Source organism: Mastigoproctus giganteus, chromosome 4 (assembly GCF_048544385.1).
Source record: "Mastigoproctus giganteus isolate SK-2022 chromosome 4, ASM4854438v1, whole genome shotgun sequence".
NCBI lineage: Eukaryota > Metazoa > Arthropoda > Arachnida > Uropygi > Thelyphonidae > Mastigoproctus > Mastigoproctus giganteus.
In genome coordinates, this window is record NC_143578.1 from 73,824,151 (window position 1) to 73,838,919 (window position 14,769).

A 14,769-nucleotide genomic window follows, 5' to 3' on the forward strand; every position below is an offset into this window, starting at 1 on the left:
AGGAATCGGTAACTTTAGTTTGTCAAATTTTTGAAGTAGTGTTTGCGTGTTAAGCGCCAAAACAATTTAAGACTGAGCGCCGGTACATGGAGGTGTATTCTGTGGTTAGTTTACTAGACAAAAAAAAAAAAGTTTCCTGGGGGGGGGGGGGAAGCGTGTGCCGACAACGCATAGCGGAAGTTAAGTAAAACTTCTTTTGAAACATTTATTATTTCAATGTTTACAATGGTTTAATATTTTACAATTGTTTTATAGTTTATTAAAAGGTTTTTACAGATCTCTCCTTTGTACTAAATGGAGGTGGTTTCGGTGGTCGCATTGCATGTAAACGTGCCCTATATGCCTTATAATCCTCGATACTCTCTTCAGAGCAAAAAGTCCCTGAATGACAGAGCTCAAATGGACATTATTATTTTTTTTATATTAAATCTGCTTATGATACTGCGTCAATCTCTACCCTTTTATACATCCTAAAAGAATATTTCAAGGCATCAAACCAAATAGTCAGCATTCTGGAGTCTTTACTACTCCGGAGAGAGCTAATTATAGAAAATGAATCTCACCAAAAAGCTATTTATACAACGAGGGGAGTACCTCAGGGTGGGATGATGTCGACCACCCTCTTTGCAATTCTTCTTGAACCATTCCTTGCTTCACATCCAAAATTCTTCTCCTTGGCCGATGATTTAATTTTTTTTTATTATTTCAAAAGATCCCAAACAGATTCAAGAAATTAATAATCAAACCTCCAATCAAATTCCACAATTAATAGATTATTTACAGCTAGCTGGACTCCAACTAAACAATGCGAAGTCAGCCCACATGACAATTACGAAGAGGAAGTTCAGGAATGACATCCGAGTTGAAGTTAATGGCGAGACGATTCCAAAAGTATCATCGCATACTGACCTAGGGTTAACGTGGGATGAAGATTTAAATTTCAAAGATTACTTCCTCATGACAAAGAAGACCTATGCTGCATTCTGGGCTATCCACCAGGAGCTCGTAGGCTGCCACAACATCAATCTGCTTTGTCAATACATTGGAAACTTTTTCAATACATTTGTCAATACATTTATCAGTGTCTCACTCCTATACCTTTATATGCATCTGAAATCTGGTCCTCAGCACCTGCCTCCCTTCGTAACAAATTCTTGGCGATGGAATACTGGATTCTGCGGAGGCTGAATCGTTTGGGAAGGAACCCATTCACCATCTCCAAATCTATTCTTCTAGTCAATCTAGGCATGACCCCCTGGAAGCTCACTGTTCTTAAAAAAATCTGTCCACATTCTCTAAGCTGCTAACCCGTCAGACTGATGCCCCATCGATAGAGGATATTATCTCACTTCCCAAAGCAAGCAATAGAAACTACCAGAGCGGGCAACGTCCACTTAGGATGAAACTCACTATCCTGGATTCCCTAAAAGGAATGTTCCCATGTAACATGATTCAACACCTTCTCTATAGATCCAAATAAGTTTGGAGAAAATAGAAGATACAGAAGCCAAATTATCGATGAAATCTTGACCAAATCACCAGAATTACTATAAAATGTGAGCTTTATTTATATGAGAAATGTAAATAATTTAATGCAAAAATATAAAGCAAAACAAATTGTAATAAGAGAAAAAATGATATGTAGGACAACCTGTATTTGTAATTACAATACTAATTTAATACCAATTTTATTTTAAAGTTACTACTATTAAGTGAATATAATTTTCTAAACAATGTCATTACTTTAAATATCAAAAATTTGTATAAAATTGTACGCTTTATTTAAAATATATATATTTGTACACCCTCCTAGCCCACTGGCTGTTCAAGGGGTGAACTAAGGTTAATAAACAGATAATAATAATAATAATAATAATAATAATAATACAATGCTCACTATTAGTATTCGGCAATTATAAATTGCCGAAGACTAATAATGAATTATATACAAGTAGTTCTCGATTTTACGAGTTAATTCGTTCCTAGCGCGCGCTCGTAAAGCGGGAATATATTTCCCATAGACATAAGATTAAAAATGGGGGTTACGTTCTCAACAATGATTGATTTATCGAAGGAAATGAAATCGTAGCCTGTAAAATCAAGCAAATTATAATAATAGAGAAATTATTTACGACTTACAAATGTTAACGAATGTTTATTCTTCATCATCGACTAAATGCACACTCGTTGATCACTTATTATTGGCTCGGCACTCGTTTGTTTGTTGCACAAGGAAGAGGCGTTTGTTTCCAAGATAATCTTCTCTTTTAATTATAAATTTCACGATTGCATGCATAAGCATTTTTAACGGCACACACAAATTGAAACTAACACGATCGCATGGAGTAACAAGTTTAAGAAGCTAAAAAAAAAAAGGAATGAAGAGAAGATTCTGAAAATTTATTTATGTTTTTTATACGATTGAAGGTTTCAATAAAGGGGAAACACATTTCACCATAATAACGTAAAAAAACACACACACACACAATTCCAGCTATCGGTATTTTCGCAAATGCAAGACGATAGAGTTTACTACCCGTTTATAGTTGCTTGTAGTTACAGAAAAGCCCAATAAACCGGAAACTGCAAATTGTTTTTGTTTTATGGTCGTGACCTCCAGAAATGTGCTTTAGAAAAATATCACAAAGGCATTTAAAATTGATTCTTATAACGGAACATATGATAACGATGAAAGTGTAGTGCGTTTAATGATTTGAATTGTTAACTAATACAATTTACAAACCACGCTTACGACCTTTTATACGGCCGTGACCTTAAAAATGACATTTTAGAGAGATAAATAGCTTAGTTATACAGCGAAAATTTCAACTTCCGAGATCTTGAAACGAATTACCAAAAAACAATGTGTTATTGGGTTCAGTTTACGATATATTGTATAGCGATGTATTGTATAGCTATGCACGTGGTTTGGAATGCGGTATTTATGAATGTTTAACATTCATTTTATTGCAATTAATGTTCATATTTTCGATTTTGTTGATACTTGGGGAAAAAACTCGTAAACCCGGGAACTAGTAAAGCGAGAACTGCTTGTATATAAATTATATATATATATATATATATATATATATATATATATATATATATATATATATACATACAGTATATATATAAATCGAGTTATTAATTTTTTACGTCAAATTTTTATGAAATACGGTAGAAAATGACGAAAGAAAGGTTTTGGTTTTTAAATTCGGACTGCTATAAGCTGAGATATTGCGATTTAAAACGCTTACGCGACAAGCGTGCGAATTACACGGTACCCGCGCTGTAGGGGGTTGTACTGTTGATTCATGGTTCGCTGCTACGTACGGCGTACGTCATTTCGTGTCGCATTTTTGTGGCGAATTTTGTCAATCCACGGACGCAAGTTACTCCCGTGTGAAAACTGCCTGGGGCGCGCCTTGACGTTTTACTTCAAAAAAGACCTACAACTCTCGCCTGAGACCGACCAACTCAGGCACATTGTGAAAGAGAGAGAGAGAGAGAGAGAGAGAGAGAGAGAGAGAGAGAGAGAGAGAGAGAGAGAGAATCCTAACGTCATTTACGGGATTTGAACTCACATTTTCTACCCGTATTGAGAGGACGGTGGTTATATCTACGCGTTACCCGCGAGGGCTTTTGAAGTCTTAAGAAATAAACTTGGAAAAATTATCTGGTTAAAAAGTTTATTCAAGCGCTCGCTTATACTGTATATATATAAACATAAAAAAGGTAATTTAATAAGTAAAATGAAGTAAAATGGTGAAATCAGCTCAAAAATGAATTATTAAAAGGAATTTTAAAAAATCTTATTTTTATCAATACGAATGCTATGCACTTAAAATGTCTATTTAAATTAATCTGGTCAGCTGAAAACCAAGGCCCTTTATAGCAAATGAGGACATTTCTCTTAATATTATCATAAAATCCAGAATACGAGAACAGATACGAAAGTGATGCCTCCTTTCAAATGTGAAATCGTAGATCATTTCACGTGTCACTGAGTGGTCACTAGAAGTCTCTAGTTTCATCATACTGAGTGGCCCTGCGATCGGTCTCGTGAGCGCAGCTCACGGATAGTTCAAAATGGTGGACGTTACAGATATCAAGCAAAGAGTGGTGACTGAATTTCTTACCAAGGAAGAAGTGACGCCTATCGAAATACATACACATCTCAAAAATGTTTATGGTGGCAATACTGTAGATGTGAGTACTGTTAGACGATTTAAGAGTGGGGAAAGTGACACTGTTGACAAGCCCCGAAGAAGCCAGCCAGTGACAACAAGAGCTGGATTGAAAGAGGACCGCCGCATCACAACACGCGAATAGTGCGATGCATATAGGAAAACCTGCTGTGATAACCATCATCAAGGAACTAGGCTAAAATAAGATTTGCGCCCGGTAGGTCCCGAAACGTAAACGAGCATTGGGTATGTGAAACTCTACCTACGGCATGCAACCCTAATCGATACGATGGTTCCAGTAGAAACTGAAGCGATTTTATTATGAGTGTAATAGGCACTTCATTTATAATTATTTCAAAGCACTAGCGAGATTGTCTCTGATTAAATAATAGATGAAATATAAGAAAAATTTTTTTTGTAAAAAGAAATCTTTTTACAAACTGAACAGCACACTGGTAAGATAATCATAGTACCAAAAAATAAAGTGTTTATTTTTTGGTACCGGTTTATTGAGAATTGAATAAAAATTATTAGACAATTGTCTAGAAAATGTCAATTATATTTACATCATTGATTCAATTGTATCAGATAACAAGATTTCGCCGGTTAGAATCAAATTTCCTCATGCTCCAATTTTTTTCGGAAATTGCTCCTCACGATGTCAGTTTAAAAACTGGAATTTCACCACGATGTCAGTAAACTAACATATCTAACTTTCCCGCTGTTTACTAATCTATAGTTGGGTCAGCTATGTTGTTATGAGTTACCGTTTAGCATTTGTCAGGAGCTGAAATATCTTATTTTTAATAATCAATTACGACAATTTCCACTTTCCAACAACTTAAAATCCAATCTAAACTAATTATCGCGGTAAACCAGATTAAATGTTTGGGGTACATCTGGATTCCAAACTTCTCTTCTCAGTCCACTGCTTCAGTCTACTGTTCTAATGGTATTTTGGTTTATGAAGTGCGACCTCGCTCTCATTCATAATCCGAACACTACAGGGAAATATTTTGCCATATATATCGTACCTCATTATCTTATCGTATCGGCAGAATATTTTCTCATCAGATGGTTAAATGCCAACTTTGGACATCCTGTTGTGCATCTCAACATCAACTGTGCCACAAACTTACTTGTTTCTGTTCGCTAGAAATACAAAGCCATTCAGTGTTTTGTAACTCTGATCACCGGTCAAAGTGACTTCCTTTTGTATCTAGGACTTTCTTCAGTATGGAACTGCACCCAAGACTACAGAGCCACTACGTCTGTTCAGTAACTAAACTCTCCAGGAGATGATTCTTCAGTCACCTTGTTGCTAACGTCTGGATTCATGACAAAGTGTTTTAGATTCTCTCATTAACTTTAAACTTTCGCAGACTTATCTCCAGTTTCATTTTTATTTTATTCCTTTGTTAAAGCCACATTTACCTGTTTTATATATTATTGTTTCGCTTAATTTATTTAAATTCCTCGAGCTTGTAATAAGGGGTAATGCCCTTACTTTATTGGATGGAAATAAATGATTTTATATACTTACATAACATTACTGATGCGTGTGACGAACCGGAACGCCGTTCGGGTTCGCCACATGCCCCAATTCATTTCGAGCCCTGGTATTTATCACAACCCACCCATAATTGAGAACAAAGTGGAAGAGAAATTGTTGAAGAAAGCTAAGCATAAAAAAGGCACTCGGGGCTGATCGAATCTATCCAGTTATATTAAGAGAAGGGCAAAATAGATAAACAAACTATTAGCTATAATTAGGAGAGCATCCTAGGATTCAGGAGAGGTCCCTACAGACTGAAGAAGTGCAAATGTCTCTCCTATTGGCAGTCTCTCCTGTAAGCTCTGTAATTTCTGTTCCATGGAAAATAATGGAGTCAGGTTAAAGAGGTAATGCAGGATCATCTTGATAGGAAAGCAGTTATACGGAAATCATAGCACGGATTTGTTTAGAACAAGGGTCTTTAGCTACTATGAGTTATTCACAAAGAAACAATTTTGGCACCATATATTTAGTTAAACACGACTTCCAAGGAAGTCGTGTATAAACTAAATTAATGGTGGAAAACGCGGTTGTTTTGTTCTTTTTACTTCCTCGTATGATAAAGTGAAGAAGCTGTGTGGAGATGTAGCAATGAGACATTCCTATTATGGAATTTTGCACTATCAAAAATTTTTTTTAAAAGTTTTGCGCTCCTTCTCCCTTATGTATACGTCATAAATAAGCAATGAATATATAAATAATAAAATTCTGCAAACTGCGCGTCGCGCTCAAGCATTTTTCGGTATTTCAAAGCTGGAAAAAAAAAATAAATAAAATAAAATATATATATATATATATATATAGGGTGATTCACAACCAGTGCGACAAACTTGCAGGTGGTGTAGAGGGGACAAAGACGAATCGGAATCACATAGCATTGCAGGGTCCGAAATGCCTTCGTCATGCGGTAGAGGACGTTGAACGGGAGGTCGCGTGAACAGCGATCCCGCTGGAAGTCAGCATTTGCGAACCGGTTCCCGAGGCAGTAGGATGGACGACTATTCAAACGTTGAACTGGCCGACATGCACCTCGCATATGGAGCTGCGGACTGTAACGGGCGCGCCGCTCTGCGCTTGTACCAGGAACGTTTCCCACACAGGCGTGCTCCTCATCATACGATTTTCGCACGTGTGCACAGAAGGTTACGTGAGACTGGTTGTTTCACGAGAAGTACCATGAATCGAGAGCGAACGACGAGGACTCCAGACAATGAAGAGAATGTCCTACGTCTTGCAGAAGGCAATCCGAGTACGAGTACTCGAGCGATAGGTCAACGATTGGGTATTTCCCAATCCACTGTATGGAGGATACTGTCAACAAACCAAATGAGTTCATACCATCTGCAACGCGTCCAATCATTGGAGCCTGAGGATTATCCACTCCGGAGAACTTTTGCTACTTGGTTTCTTCAACAGAAACCAAGTAGAAACGGTTCGCAAATGCTGACTTCCAGCGGGATCGCTGTTCACGCGACCTCCCGTTCAATGTCCTCTACCGCATGACGAAGGCATTTCGGACCCTGCAATGCTATGTGATTCCGATTCATCTTTGTAACCTCCACACCTCCTGCAAGTTTGTCGCACTGGTAGTGAATCACCCTGTATATACAGATATCCTATACAGATTTATCTGCGAGATCTGATAGCATTTCTCAGTTATTTTTAAAACCAGTTCACTAAACTTAATCTACTTTGTGCCGCTTTTTACACTCATATTCCAGTGATGTTTTTACTCGATGCATTAAAATTAGTTCATATGAAAATTATTCTCAAGAAGAGGCAAATTTCCATCTTCCAACTGTTCTTGCTTAAAAACTTACTAAAGTAACGGAGACACTTTAATAAAAAAGTTCCCACTTCTAGATAAACCTTCTTCTCTGATTAATATTTAACAGTATGGATTCTGTCCCTTTCGATTCATAGGGAATCTCTTGGCTTATGTTAGATAATTCAGGGATCAACATGGATAAATTCTACACAAGATGTGAACAAACTCAAGTTGCTCTTGACTTGACATTTCAAAAGCATATGATTGGGTTTGATAAAAATCCCCTTTAAACAAGATTCTCTCTCATGTGGCTGATCACTGTGTGTGTGTGTGTGTGTGTGTGTGTGTGTGTGTGTGTGAGAGAGAGAGAGAGAGAGAGAGAGAGAGAGAGAGAGAGAGAGAGAGAGAGAGAGAGAGAGAGAGAGAGAGAGAGAGAGAGAGAGAGAGAGAGAGAGGTGGAATACAAGGTTGTTCCGTTCTTTCTACTTTCTCGTTTGGTAAAGTGAAGAAGCTGTGTAGTAGCGCTTCTTACAACTACCGAAATAACTAAATTTCTCAAATATCCTCTTAAATTTTGTTGTTGCATTGCAGATTATTCTCCATTTGAAAGGAACAGCTTGATTAACATTCTGAAACAAATGCAGGAAAATGTTTTATCAAACATATAACTTAAGTAATACTCAGATTTATGAGCAAGATTGTTAGAGGGTTACGATAAAGAAATCTAAACAAGTTCAGATTTATCATAACTTCTAATAATCCATATACTAACTACCATATCGTGTCTTCAGCTTTCCCAGCATCATCCGAAAAACCACCTTTTCTATTTCGATCCCAGCATTCTATTGATTTAAGAACTATTAGCTTTGTCAAATCTCAAATACGATCTGCTAAGAATAATGATCATTTGTGTGGTGATACTCTTAGAAATCCTTGATTCTATTTAACAGAGAGCAATCGAAGAAATCAACGATCGAGAGCTCTCTCTCTCTCTCTCTATGTTCAAGATATTTTTTATTTATACTCCGGTACGACTCCCCAGGTCACAGGAGTTTATAATTATTTTTTGACAATGAATACAATCATAAATACATTAAGCAGTCACGTTAACTTGAACCGTGGTCCACTCAAAGCGCATTTGCTTCTGCACTCATAGCATATACCTCACCTCTTGATTAATTATTGCCGATGTGGGTGTTCCACTTTGAGATAACGTATATCCTCTGCTTGTTTGCTATTTTACTTTTTTTAACAACTGCAGTCTGAAAATGATCATTCCAGCTATTGTCTTTAACTCCATAACTTTATTTTAAACCCGGAAGCTAGTTTTCTCAATTCATTCCAAACTCGTAAAAGTAACTATTATTCTTTTTCATTAATTCGAAGAATAAATGTAGAGACATTTATTCTTCGAACTAACTTTCCTCCACATGTATTTCCCGAAAATGATAGCTTCTAGATATTCAAGGTCAACGCCACCCTTAATCTATCCACAGCCAATGTCAAGCTATATCATATTCAAGGACGATTCTCAGTCCTCCACCTATTCACATCAATAGAATATTAAGTTACCATCTTTACTAGGTGGCCAACTCCATGTTTTGGAGTTAGCCACTTAGTAAAAATAAAATTATAAAAATAGGAAAATGACAACGAAACGCTCACCCTCAGCAGTAGAGACAGGGAACTCACAAGGGTCACCAGCGCTTTTGAACTCCGAAAAGGATCGTACTGATTTCATTAATCGTTATTCAGATAAAAGTCAATGGATATCCCTATACGATACGAACACAGAGAAAATAACGAACTAAACATAAGATTAGTTCGTGATAGTATAGTAGTTTCGTCACTTGTTCGTTTGAAAAGGTCTGAGTTCGATTCCCGTATATGACTGGAGGAATTTCTATAGTCCTCTTCAACCGAGGGTGTAGTTAGCCCATCTCAGGAATAGGAAGTAGCGTTTTTTCCGTGAATTATTCCAGTTTTTCAGTCCGCACAACATGGAAACCGGCCCATGAACATACATTGTACAGAAATAATATGTCACGCCACCACCCTCTACAGAAAATAACAAATGAAATGCAAATTTGAACGTCGACAGCCAATCGATAGGATTAAGACCAAATGCAAATTAACGCTGAAAATTAAATCATAATAAATAGAATTAATATAAATAAATCAATTACAATCAAGTAATTACAAACCAAATAATAGAATAAAGAAAATAAGGAGTAGTAGTGAGAATTCAAATTAATGAAGAAAGAGTGGGACAAAAGAGACAGAAACCAAAGAGGAGGGGAGAGGAAGAGAAACAAAAGAAAATGTAACAGTATGAAAAGTTATTCCCGTATGAAAAGGAATTTTACTTCACTACGTAGCGATTTTGTGATTAGTTTGTTTGTTATTATCTTTTTGTGTTTGGATCGTATAGGGACATCTGTTGACATTTGACTAGACAGCGGTCAACTCAAATACGGTCCTTTTCGGAGTTCGGAAGCAAAGGTATTCTCTTCGAGAAGTAGTGCTGTTGTTGTTGTTGTTTGGTTTTTAGGAGCATTAGCAACTAAGGCCATATTGCTCCGGGAATATGCGGTGGTCATTCCCTGACCTTTCCGCATCCTCCGTATTTGGTGGTGACGGGCTCGAACCCCGGTCTAATCAAGAAGCGTGTGCTACGCACTGCTGCTCCTTCCCACCTGGCTACGGAGGCGCCTGAGAAGTAGTGCTTGTGAATGCTCGGTCTTCATTTCATTGACCTACTATGAAGGTAGCGCACTCGTACCTTAGAGAGTGTTGGGATACGTCTCCATGTCCCGATAGTCGTGCGCTTGCATAGCTGAGGGTGAACGTAGCTTTGTCTTTTTACTATATTTATTTCGTTCTGAACATTAGGATAACTTGATACTCAGGCAGCAGAGTCGCACCTTGCCAAGTGTAACTCTAGTTGTTGCATAAATCTGCCGCCTTTTTCTGCAATACTTTTGGAGACATAACCACATACTAAAGAGAATGTTTTATATGGCACAGACCACCTTCGATCAGTAACACAGCACATAATTCTGTGCAGTACTTTCCACTAATTTATGACACGAGTTAACGGAAATATTCATAGTTTTTAAATGGGCAAGGGATTTTGACCGTCATGGATGAGCCATCACAAGTTTTCTCAATTCATACCATAGCAGTTTAACTGGACTCAGATCGGGCCAGTCCTTAAATCAATCTGTCTAAAGCTAAGCTTTCTGTTAGATCCACACAACTTTCTCTTGAAGGACGTCAGGTTTTGCATCAGGTTGGAAGACCAGCGTTATAAAGAATATTTAAATAGTATAGCTTCTGCAATGTACCATGTACAAAAACCATCTGGATGCACTACACCAAGAAAAGCAAGCTCTAACTTTCAGACTGCTACCACTGTGTGCTTCACAGTTGGGAGTGCAGGCCTTTAAAAGTATTTTTCAGTTGGTGCCGAACAAAGTTCTTCCATTAGATGAAAACAGCTCATATCCAGATTCCTCGCTCTAGAAACTAGTTTCTATGAGCATCACACTATTATATCCGTCACTGTGCGCAGAAGTCCGTGGCAAAAGGTTTCTCGGTGGCAGCTTATCATTGACAAAACCATAAAAATGTATTGGACCGACAATCATTTGAAGATTAATAGTTGTAAAAATGGGGAATATCACTTGACGTTCAAGTTCGGCAAGACAGACTGCCTTCCACTTACGTACGATTTTCCAGATAAGTCTTCAGAATGTTAACAAGCTCCGAATAACCTCATACACTAAATGTAGCTCATCCAGTACACGTAATTCGTCATATAACGCTACCTGTCCATGTTCGATTCACTGAGCTCATTTTTGCGTGACTAAATGACACCTGTTGTGTATGGTACTTACATAACCAACAATTTGCAGAAAATGAGCTAGTTTGTTAATATACCAATACTTTTGATAATAGTGTATAAATATAATTTAATTATTATCAATGACTAAAATTTATTTTTATACGAGTACTGCGATACAGCCAGTCGAGACCATAGGAGACGAAAACCGTTAAAAATGCATTTAAATTATTATTGGCAACCTATATATATATATATACCTAGGTATATATATATATATATATACACCTAGCCCTACAATTAACAATGGCCAATGCAACTTTTATATGAGCGTAGGGATTCAATCAGGCAAGGTATGTTGGTGAGGTCGCGTGGGTTATCCCAGGACCTCGGCCAGTTCTTTAGGTTATACCTAATCTGTGCGGCAATTGACAACCCGGAGTTGATTAAAACAATCTGATGAGAAATGCCGAAGAGTGGATAAAATAATCACTCATTTCAATAAAATGAGTGTAAATCTTTGAGATAAAATGCTTCGTGTATTTAGGCAGAGAAGAACTTTCTAAAATCCTTTCCTTTTTAACTAAATTTAGTGATTACTCTTATTTCAACCTTAATAATGTCTAGTCTTCAGAGTTTGAATTTCTTTATAAGTAAAAAATAAAAAAGATGCCTTGTTTTCATAATCTAAACATCGCAATTTATTTTTCAGAACTAACCTTTTCATGGAGTCGCTGAAAGGAAAATTGACGATTTCATTTCTCTGTTTATCCCTTTCTCTAATACATATCACCAGAGGGCAGCACTTGCAGCACATAGGTCCAATCGACAGTGGAGGAAAGCTATACGATGGTAGGTCACTATTCTCGTACATGTAGAACCTAGAGAAAGAGAGAGAGAGGACAGTTTATTTTAAAATTATATTAAAAATTGAAATTAAAATATTTCCTACTTGTGGTAAGGATTATGCTAAACTCTTGAGGGAATATACCTGAGATGAGAGAGATTTTATTAAGATACTGCAATTTACAGGCGCTGGATATCCAGTAATTAATAAAACCTGTTTCTTCCCTCCTTCATCCGAATGGCCTCGTCACATCCTTTCCTTTCCTGTCTTACGATTTATTTGCTTATACGACGTTGTAAACGCATAATATTTTCACATATCCTCTAACAGAGCATTAATTGTCCCTGAGTTGAGTTCACTCAACTGTCACTTTTGTAATACGGATGACAGAGCATCCAGAGGTGGAAGGGGGGGGGGATTAAGAGAGAAAAGAACCACCACCAAAACTGTTTACTAAGGCAATTTGGATGGATGCTGCCCCTGGATTCTAAAGCTAAAAACCGAACCTAACTGTGTGTGTTGCGCGCGCGCGCGCGCACACACACACACACAGTATGTAAAAAATTATTCGGACTATGAAAACAGTGGTATCCTCCAACATCCCTATTTTTTTAGTACCTCGGACCTTTTCTGAACAAAACAAAAGACTAAAGGCCGGTGGATATGCCCCATACAACTCAAAATACTCAGACCAGCTCATATGCCATACAAATAACTCGTATGGCGTATGATCCATACAAGTTACTTATCATAATGGCACGTGGAGCCGAGCTGAATGATTTCAAGAGGGGTGTCACTGCGTTCTGCAACTGCTAACAGCCTACACCATCCAAAGTCGACCGTTGGTAATGTTATCATGACTAGAAAAATGACGATACCACTACCGACCAGCAACGCACAGGAAGACCACAGAAGTTCACTTCACGTGATCACAGGATATCGGAAGATCTCGTCATACATCTGCAAAACATCAAATAGAATTTCAGGATTTCAACAGCGGTTGTAGTCTGTACGGAGCGCATGGCCTCGGTTTTCATGGGAAAGCGGAGTATAATAAGCCAAACATCACCAAACACAATCAGTGGTCTTGACTTAAATGGTGCAACGAAGCTGTAATTGGTCCATTAGAGTATTGGAAATCGGTTATACTGAGTGACAAATCTCATTACACCATATTCCAATCAGATGGGCCAGTGTGGATGTTGTTTGAAGAAGGTTGGCTCCGGAGTGCACTGCTAACAATGAAGTTCGGATAAGGTGGGGTTATGGTGCACTGCGGTCTCTCATAGTAAAGCCTGGGATCTTTGGTGGTTATGCAAGGAACCATGGACTTCGACCCTAATATTTTGAACAATTTCATTCTTTCTACGTCGTGGCAATTGAAACAAATGGGTTCTTGTCTTTGACAGAATAATATCCTATGCCATAGCGCCGATGCAGTTAGAGAACACTTCGTTTGTACAAAAGCGTGATTGTATAAAAGTTGGAATGGCCGGCACAGAATCACGATCTGGACCCTATGGAACACCTATGCGATAAACTGGAATATGGGGTGACATTCAAACTAACACGTCCCACATCGAAAGCTTAAGTGGTCACCGTTCTGAGGGAGAAATGGTGGACTATACCAGCTGCCGTAAAAGATGGACCGTTAAGCTAACTGTAATGATAAAGTTTTTAGGATGTGTGTGCGCGAGCGAGCGCAGGCTACAATAAAGCCAGATAACTTTCTACCCACATTAAATATTTCAGTTAATGGCAGTGTCACGGAACCTCCCCCTGAAACACATCCAAGGGAGTTCAGTAGTGTAAGAATACGGAGACAGTTGACTGTATGCTCCGGCAAACGGCTTTCGCAATGAGGATTGTTTTTTGACAGTTCCCAAAATGGCGTATACATTTTTTTTTTCTCTAATTTTAAAAGGTTAGGTTCATTACTGTTAATTCGACTTCAAATGATAACCACAATAATGGTGTGTTTTCATATTATAATACATCATCTCCTCTTCTTTTTTTGCTTTACTAACCTTGTCTTTTCATTTATCTTATTAGGTGTGAGCTAGAGGATGGTTGAGTAAATCTGTGTGTGTGTGTGCTGGCATAATGTTCCCGGAACGGGATTACGTTTCATTTCGGCTTTTTTTTTCTGAATGGTACCAAGCTCGCTTCGGTACGAGGTTGTAAAACTGGGTTACGGTATTTACATAGTTGTGGCCCACCTCTCCGCGGTGTAGACGGACGCTGGGCAGGCTTTCCAGGTGACAAAGTGGCCACAAACAGCTAACACAACACTTACACTGCAGAAATACAACATCATACACAATTCTGGCCGTTTACAAAGTCCTGTATCATCACGGTGTTCCACAGAGGAGTTGAACCCAAGTTCTGGAGCCTCCCTACATAAGATACTATACACGTCTACATGTCTTATATAATGCCCTTCTTGGTACATAGCAATGAAACATTTGAACTGGACTTTTTCAGATAATGTGGAACATTTTGTGTGATAATATAATTTAAACAATAATGCCATCCTCCACATTTCCTAAGTTAAAATGAATTCTGTGC

The 14,769-nt window shown here is 37.9% G+C and overlaps 1 protein-coding gene across 1 annotated transcript in view; it reads left to right on the forward strand.

Moving 5' to 3' along the window:
• The window catches only part of LOC150086835 (cuticlin-3-like), a 111,579-nt gene that overhangs the window by 47,897 nt on the left and 48,913 nt on the right, over nucleotides 1–14,769 (forward strand). The window contains exon 2 of the mRNA XM_090371609.1: nucleotides 12,067–12,206. Coding sequence (XP_090227735.1) covers nucleotides 12,080–12,206 — 127 coding nt within the window. The 5' untranslated portion in view covers nucleotides 12,067–12,079. The remainder of the gene's footprint in view (nucleotides 1–12,066; nucleotides 12,207–14,769) is intronic.